Below are 8,945 nucleotides of genomic sequence, written 5' to 3'. Positions count from 1 at the left end.
TAGGACCTGCCTTGTTGATAGTGTTGTTAAGAAGGTAGAAACTAGGGTCTGTAGGATCTGCCTTGTTGATAGTGTTGTTAAGAAGGTAGAAACTAGGGCCTGTTGGACCTGCCTTGTTGATAGTGTTGTTAAGAAGGTAGAAACTAGGGCCTGTAGGACCTGCCTTGTTGATAGTGTTGTTAAGGTAGAAACTAGGGCCTGTAGGACCTGCCTTGTTGATCGTGTTGTTAAGAAGGTAGAAACTAGGGCCTGTAGGATCTGCCTTGTTGATAGTGTTGTTAAGAAGGTAGAAACTAGGGCCTGTTGGACCTGCCTTGTTGATAGTGTTGTTAAGAAGGTAGAAACTAGGGCCTGTTGGACCTGCCTTGTTGATAGTGTTGTTGAGAAGGTAGAAACTAGGGCCTGTAGGACCTGCCTTGTTGATAGTGTTGTTAAGAAGGTAGAAACTAGGGCCTGTAGGACCTGCCTTGTTGATAGTGTTGTTAAGAAGGTAGAAACTAGGGCCTGTAGGACCTGCCTTGTTGATAGTGTTGTTAAGAAGGTAGAAACTAGGGCCTGTAGGACCTGCCTTGTTGATAGTGTTGTTAAGAAGGTAGAAACTAGGGCCTGTAGGACCTGCCTTGTTGATAGTGTTGTTAAGAAGGTAGAAACTAGGGCCTGTAGGACCTGCCTTGTTGATAGTGTTGTTAAGAAGGTAGAAACTAGGGCCTGTAGGACCTGCCTTGTTGATAGTGTTGTTAAGAAGGTAGAAACTAGGGCCTGTAGGACCTGCCTTGTTGATAGTGCTGTTAAGAAGGCAGAAACTAGGGCCTGTAGGACCTGCCTTGTTGATAGTGTTGTTAAGAAGGCAGAAACTAGGGCCTGTAGGACCTGCCTTGTTGATAGTGTTGTTAAGATGGTAGAAACTAGGGCCTGTAGGACCTGCCTTGTTGATTGTGTTGTTAAGAAGGTAGAAACTAGGGCCTGTAGGACTTGCCTTGTTGATAGTGTTGTTAAGAAGGTAGAAACTAGGGCCTGTAGGACCTGCCTTGTTGATAGTGTTGTTAAGAAGGTAGAAACTAGGGACTGTAGGACCTGCCTTGTTGATAGTGTTGTTAAGAAGGTAGAAACTAGGGCCTGTAGGACCTGCCTTGTTGATAGTGTTGTTAAGAAGGTAGAAACTAGGGCCTGTAGGACCTGCCTTGTTGATAGTGTTGTTAAGAAGGTAGAAACTAGGGCCTGTAGGACCTGCCTTGTTGATAGTGTTGTTAAGAAGGTAGAAACTAGGGCCTGTAGGACCTGCCTTGTTGATAGTGCTGTTAAGAAGGTAGAAACTAGGGCCTGTAGGACCTGCCTTGTTGATAGTGTTGTTAAGAAGGTAGAAACTAGGGCCTGTAGGACCTGCCTTGTTGATAGTGTTGTTAAGAAGGTAGAAACTAGGGCCTGTAGGACCTGCCTTGTTGATAGTGTTGTTAAGAAGGTAGAAACTAGGGCCTGTAGGACCTGCCTTGTTGATAGTGTTGTTAAGAAGGTAGAAACTAGGGCCTGTTGGACCTGCCTTGTTGATAGTGTTGTTGAGAAGGTAGAAACTAGGGCCTGTAGGACCTGCCTTGTTGATAGTGTTGTTAAGAAGGTAGAAACTAGGGCCTGCCTTGTTGATAGTGTTGTTAAGAAGTTAGAAACTAGGACCTATAGGACCTGCCTTGTTGATAGTGCTGTTAAGAAGGTAGAAACTAGGGCCTGTAGGACCTGCCTTGTTGATAGTGTTGTTAAGAAGGCAGATCAGCGCTTTATTATAGACAGACTTCTCCCCGTCTTAGCTACTAGGGAGGAGGTCAGTTACCTGGCCTGGTGGTGCTAGAATAACAACCTATCCCTCAACATAACCAAGACTAAAGAGATGATTGTGGACTACAGGAAAAGGAGGACCGGAGCACGTCCCCATTCTCATCGACAGGGCTGTCTGCCATCTGCCCGGTACAGTTGAACCTGGGATTCATCCGTGAAGAGCACCCTTCTCCAGCGTGATCACTGGCCATCGACGGTTTGCAAAGCTGTCATCAAGGCAAAGGGTGGAAGAATCTCAAATATATTTTGATTTGTTTAACACTTTTTTTTTTTTCTTAGTTGGTTACGACATGATTCCATATGTGTTATTTAATAGTTTTGATGTCTTCACTATTATTCTACAATGTAGAAAATAGTAAATATAAAGAAAAAAAATCCTGGAATGGGAAGTTGTGTCCAAACATTTGACTGGTACTGTATCACAAACTGTTCCTAACTGTTTTGGATGGGAAGCATGCAGAGGCCTTAACTCCTCCTCCTCCTCCCAGATTAAGGTTTGAACTCGGCCAGGCTGCTGGGGGATGCCTCAGTCATAATGTAACTCCTCCTCTCTCCTCCTCCCAGATTAAGTGTTGAACTCAGCCAGGCTGCTGGGGGATGCCTCAGTCATAATGTAACTCCTCCTCTCTCCTCCTCCCAGATTAAGTGTTGAACTCGGCCAGGCTGCTGGGGGATGCCTCAGTCATAATGTAACTCCTCCTCTCCTCTCCTCCTCCCAGATTAAGGTTTGAACTCGGCCAGGCTGCTGGGGGATGCCTCAGTCATAATGTAACTCCTCCTCTCTCCTCCTCCTCCCAGATTAAGTGTTGAACTCAGCCAGGCTGCTGGGGGATGCCTCAGTCATAATGTAACTCCTCCTCTCTCCTCCTCCTCCCAGATTAAGTGTTGAACTCGGCCAGGCTGCTGGGGGATGCCTCAGTCATAATGTAACTCCTCTCTCCTCCTCCTCCTCCCAGATTAAGTGTTGAACTCAGCCAGGCTGCTGGGGGATGCCTCAGTCATAATGTAACTCCTCCTCTCTCCTCCTCCCAGATTAAGTGTTGAACTCAGCCAGGCTGCTGGGGGATGCCTCAGTCATAATGTAACTCCTCTCCTCCTCCCAGATTAAGTGTTGAACTCGGCCAGGCTGCTGGGGGATGCCTCAGTCATAATGTAACTCCTCCTCTCTCCTCCTCCCAGATTAAGTGTTGAACTCGGCCAGGCTGCTGGGGGATGCCTCAGTCATAATGTAACTCCTCCTCTCTCCTCCTAGATTAAGAACGTGTTGAACTCGGCCAGGCTGCTGGGGGATGCCTCAGTCATAATGTAACTCCTCTCTCCTCCTCCTCCCAGATTAAGTGTTGAACTCAGCCAGGCTGCTGGGGGATGCCTCAGTCATAATGTAACTCCTCTCTCTTCCTCCTCCCAGATTAAGTGTTGAACTCAGCCAGGCTGCTGGGGGATGCCTCAGTCATAATGTAACTCCTCCTCTCTCCTCCTCCCAGATTAAGTGTTGAACTCGGCCAGGCTGCTGGGGGATGCCTCAGTCATAATGTAACTCCTCCTCTCTCCTCCTCCTCCCAGATTAAGAACGTGTTGAACTCGGCCAGGCTGCTGGGGGATGCCTCAGTCATAATGTAACTCCTCTCTCCTCCTCCTCCTCCCAGATTAAGTGTTGAACTCAGCCAGGCTGCTGGGGGATGCCTCAGTCATAATGTAACTCCTCCTCTCTCCTCCTCCTCCCAGATTAAGTGTTGAACTCAGCCAGGCTGCTGGGGGATGCCTCAGTCATAATGTAACTCCTCCTCTCTCCTCCTCCTCCCAGATTAAGTGTTGAACTCAGCCAGGCTGCTGGGGGATGCCTCAGTCATAATGTAACTCCTCCTCTCTCCTCCTCCCAGATTAAGTGTTGAACTCGGCCAGGCTGCTGGGGGATGCCTCAGTCATAATGTAACTCCTCCTCTCTCCTCCTCCTCCCAGATTAAGAACGTGTTGAACTCGGCCAGGCTGCTGGGGGATGCCTCAGTCATAATGTAACTCCTCCTCTCTCCTCCTCCTCCCAGATTAAGAACGTGTTGAACTCAGCCAGGCTGCTGGGGGATGCCTCAGTCATAATGTAACTCCTCTCTCCTCCTCCTCCTCCCAGATTAAGTGTTGAACTCAGCCAGGCTGCTGGGGGATGCCTCAGTCATAATGTAACTCCTCCTCTCTCCTCCTCCTCCCAGATTAAGTGTTGAACTCAGCCAGGCTGCTGGGGATGCCTCAGTCATAATGTAACTCCTCCTCTCTCCTCCTCCTCCCAGATTAAGTGTTGAACTCAGCCAGGCTGCTGGGGGATGCCTCAGTCATATTGTAACTCCTCCTCTCTCCTCCTCCTCCCAGATTAAGAACGTGTTGAACTCGGCCAGGCTGCTGGGGGATGCCTCAGTCTCCTTCACTGATAACTGTGTGGTGGGCATTGAAGCGAACATCGACAGGATCAACAAACTCATGAACGAGTCCTTGATGCTGGTCACCGCCCTCAACCCACACATAGGTATGTGTCGTAGTACCGTATGTGCTTCCAAGTAGTGTACGTACATACAGCAGGGGACCAGAAGTCATGAACGAGATCTAGATATCTGCTCTCTAGAGACAGCAGGAGCGGTAGAGATACTCTGAATGATCGGCTATGAAAAGCCAACTGACATTTACTCCTGAGGTGCTGACCTGTTGCGCCCTCTACAACTACTGTGATTATTATTATTTGACCATGCTGGTCATTTATGAACATTTGAACATCTTGGCCATGTTCTGTTATAATCTCCACCCGGCACAGCCAGAAGAGGACTGGCCACCCCTCATAGCCTGGTTCCTCTCTAGGTTTCTAATCTCCACCCGGCACAGCCAGAAGAGGACTGGCCACCCCACATAGCCTGGTTCCTCTCTAGGTTTCTAATCTCCACCCGGCACAGCCAGAAGAGGACTGGCCACCCCTCATAGCCTGGTTCCTCTCTAGGTTTCTTCCTAGGTTTTGGCCTTTCTAGGGAGTTTTTCCCAGCCGCCGTGCTTCTACACCTGCATTATTTGGTGGTTTTGTACAGCACTTTGAGATATGAGCTGATGTAAAAAGGGCTTTATAAATCCATTTGATTTACTGTTTAGAATACAACTGCAGGAGAAATCAACAGGTTATCCATCGGTCTTTCGCTTGTAACCACTAGAGGGCAGTAACTCACAGTCCCACGTTTCAACAGTGCTGAGATTCACCAGACTGTAATGTGAGTATTGTCAATGAGATGTTTTGCTCTACAGCACAGTGAGTCTGTTTACTGCAGTAGATGGAGTCCTACTGAGACAGTCCACTCTGTCTGGTGGCTCAGTGTGTAGGGAGTCCACTCTGTCTGGTGGCTTAGTGTGTAGGGAGTCCACCCTCTGTCTGGTGGCTTAGTGTGTAGGGAGTCCACCCTCTGTCTGGTGGCTCAGTGTGTAGGGAGTCCACCCTCTGTCTGGTGGCTCAGTGTGTAGGGAGTCCACCCTCTGTCTGGTGGCTTAGTGTGTAGGGAGTCCACCCTCTGTCTGGTGGCTTAGTGTGTAGGGAGTCCACCCTCTGTCTGGTGGCTCAGTGTGTAGGGAGTCCACCCTCTGTCTGGTGGCTTAGTGTGTAGGGAGTCTGCTGGTGGGAGTGGAGATAGTGTCATGTCCTCTCTCCCCTGTCAGACACTGTGGTTATCATGAGCCCCATCAGACCCTGCTGCACCTGTCTCCCCTCTTGGCTCCGGTCAGACGTTTTGCACTACGTATTGAATTGGGACATTACAGAACCCAGGAGGTCTCTGTTGGGACATTACAGAACCCAGGAGGTCTCTGTTGGGACATTACAGAACCCAGGAGGTCTCTGTTGGGACATTACAGAACCCAGGAGGTCTCTGTTGGGACATTACAGAACCCGGGAGGTCTCTGTTGGGACATTACAGAACCCAGGAGGTCTCTGTTGGGACGTTACAGAACCCGGGAGGTCTCTGTTGGGACATTACAGAACCCAGGAGGTCTCTGTTGGGACATTACAGAACCCAGGAGGTCTCTGTTGGGACATTACAGAACCCAGGAGGTCTCGGTTGGGACATTACAGAACCCGGGAGGTCTCTGTTGGGACATTACAGAACCCAGGAGGTCTCTGTTGGGACATTACAGAACCCGGGAGGTCTCTGTTGGGACATTACAGAACCCAGGAGGTCTCTGTTGGGACATTACAGAACCCAGGAGATCTCGGTTGGGACATTACAGAACCCAGGAGGTCTCTGTTGGGACATTACAGAACCCGGGAGGTCTCTGTTGGGACATTACAGAACCCAGGAGGTCTCTGTTGGGACATTACAGAACCCAGGAGATCTCGGTTGGGACATTACAGAACCCGGGAGGTCTCGGTTGGGACATTACAGAACCCGGGAGGTCTCGGTTGGGACCGCCAACTGTCACGACCACATACAATACTTATTTTCCACCATAATTTGCAAATAAATTCATTAAAAATCCTACAATGTGATTTTCTGGATACATGATTTTCATGTACCTATGATGAAAATTACAGGCCTCATCTTTTTAAGTGGGAGAACTTGCACAATTGGTGACTGACTAAATACTTTTTTACCCCACTGTATATCGTCTTCGAGGGTCTGCTATTGGTTCCTTAATTGTGTTCTCTGAGTCTCAGGTCTTCAGTGTTTAGATGTTGAGGAAGTAGAAGGTCATGGTTTGTCATCAATCTCAGTCTTAATGAGGCTTCAGTATTTTCACGTCTGACTTCTTCTCTTCTCAACAGGTTATGACAAAGCTGCTAAGATTGCCAAGACGGCTCACAGAGAGGGAGGAAATCTCAAGGAAACTGCTATCAAGCTCGGATACCTGACAGCAGAAGAGTTTGACGCGTGGGTCAAGCCACACGAGATGCTGGGACCCAAGTAGAACATGACACGCTGCAGAATGTCTATGGTTATAAATGTCTTGTCTTTGTACAAATATAAACATTAAAAAAATGTTTTTGTTGGAACACATTGTTGTATTTTATTTAAAACTTATTTTACCAGGTCAGTTGACTGAGAACACATTGTTGTATTTTATTTAAACCTTATTTTACCAGGTCAATTGACTGAGAACACAGTTGTATTTTATTTAAACCTTATTTTACCAGGTCAGTTGACTGAGAACACATTGTCATTTACAGCAACGACTTGGGGAATAGTTCCAGGGGAGAGGAGAGGAGATGAATGAGCCAAAGCTGTTCCCTTCCTCAGTGCAGGGACAGGCCTGATCTATGAATTAGATGTTCCCTTCCTCTGCAGGAACAGACAGGCCTGATCTATAAATTAGATGTTTCCTTCCTCTGCAGGAACAGACAGGCCTGATCTATGAATTAGATGTTCCCTTCCTCTGCAGCAACAGACAGGCCTGATCTATGAATTAGATGTTCCCTTCCTCTGCAGGAACAGACAGGCCTGATCTATGAATTAGATGTTCCCTTCCTCTGCAGGAACAGACAGGCCTGATCTATGAATTAGATGTTCCCTTCCTCTGCAGGAACAGACAGGCCTGATCTATGAATTAGATGTTCCCTTCCTCTGCAGGAACAGACAGGCCTGATCTATGAATTAGATGTTCCCTTCCTCAGTGTAGGAACAGACAGGCCTGATCTATAAATTAGATGTTCCCTTCCTCTGCAGGAACAGACAGGCCTGATCTATGAATTAGATGTTCCCTTCCTCTGCAGGAACAGACAGGCCTGATCTATGAATTAGATGTTCCCTTCCTCTGCAGGAACAGACAGGCCTGATCTATGAATTAGATGTTTCCTTCCTCTGCAGGAACAGACAGGCCTGATCTATGAATTAGATGTTCCCTTCCTCTGCAGGAACAGACAGGCCTGATCTATGAATTAGATGTTCCCTTCCTCAGTGTAGGAACAGACAGGCCTGATCTATAAATTAGATGTTCCCTTCCTCTGCAGGAACAGACAGGCCTGATCTATGAATTAGATGTTCCCTTCCTCTGCAGGAACAGACAGGCCTGATCTATGAATTAGATGTTTCCTTCCTCTGCAGGAACAGACAGGCCTGATCTATGAATTAGATGTTCCCTTCCTCTGCAGGAACAGACAGGCCTGATCTATGAATTAGATGTTCCCTTCCTCTGCAAGAACAGACAGGCCTGATCTATGAATTAGATGTTCCCTTCCTCTGTAGGAACAGACAGGCCTGATCTATGAATTAGATGTTCCCTTCCTCTGCAGGAACAGACAGGCCTGATCTATGAATTAGATGTTCCCTTCCTCTGCAAGAACAGACAGGCCTGATCTATGGACAGATGACTGCTGTTTTAGTATATATTTTTTTCAACATTGGACTTCAGTTTCTTCTTCAGTGAAGGCCAGTAGATATTACGGTAAAAATGATTTCTTTCTCATGTAAATAAAATAAGGATACATGGTATCCTTCAGAAAGGTGTTCAGCTATTATCTTGGTCATTTATCTACTTCCTGCATTATCTTGGTCATTTATCTACTTCCTGCAGTATCTTGGTCATTTATCTACTTCCTGCATTATCTTGGTCATTTATCTACTTCCTGCATTATCTTGGTCATTTATCTACTTCCTGCATTGTCTTGGTCATTTATCTACTTCCTGCATTGTCTTGGTCATTTATCTACTTCCTGCATTGTCTTGGTCATTTATCTACTTCCTGCATTGTCTTGGTCATTTATCTACTTCCTGCATTGTCTTGGTCATTTATCTACTTCTGCATTATCTTGGTCATTTATCTACTTCCTGCATTATCTTGGTCATTTATCTACTTCCTGCATTGTCTTGGTCATTTATCTACTTCCTGCATTTCCAGAAATATGTCATTCCCCATTCTGAGAAAGATTAATCTATTTATGTCTTTAATGAATATGGTGTGACATTAGATCCAAGGAAGAGTATATTTTAGTGAATTCTTCTGTATGACATTAGTCCACCTGTAATAATTGGCCTACTGCTAGTGGGGGACTCCAACCCACGTACACCCCAGCCCAGGTCACCCTGCCTCCTGTTGAAAAGTCATTGGTCTGGGGACAGGATAATTAGGCATCACCAGAGTTCCCCAACCCTGTTCCCCAACTCTGG

The 8,945-nt window shown here is 47.0% G+C and overlaps 1 protein-coding gene across 2 annotated transcripts in view; it reads left to right on the top strand.

The window, feature by feature from the left end:
* Positions 1–6,835, top strand: part of LOC135529520 (fumarate hydratase, mitochondrial-like) — a 60,466-nt gene extending 53,631 nt beyond the window's left edge. Inside the window, exons 9-10 of one of the 2 annotated variants that reach the window (XM_064958207.1) lie at positions 4,189–4,342; positions 6,608–6,835. In XM_064958207.1, coding sequence (XP_064814279.1) covers positions 4,189–4,342; positions 6,608–6,750 — 297 coding nt within the window. In that variant the 3' untranslated portion in view covers positions 6,751–6,835. Of the gene's footprint in view, positions 1–3,079; positions 3,152–4,188; positions 4,343–6,607 lie in introns of those variants that run through there. The other variant, XM_064958208.1, reaches the window with a different exon arrangement.
* The last annotated feature ends 2,110 nt before the right edge of the window (positions 6,836–8,945 follow it).

Source organism: Oncorhynchus masou, unplaced genomic scaffold (genome assembly GCF_036934945.1).
Source record: "Oncorhynchus masou masou isolate Uvic2021 unplaced genomic scaffold, UVic_Omas_1.1 unplaced_scaffold_1175, whole genome shotgun sequence".
NCBI classification, from domain to species: Eukaryota; Metazoa; Chordata; class Actinopteri; order Salmoniformes; family Salmonidae; genus Oncorhynchus; species Oncorhynchus masou.
The sequence above is the reverse complement of the archived record's forward strand: the minus strand, read 5'-3'. Positions and strand labels throughout refer to the sequence as shown.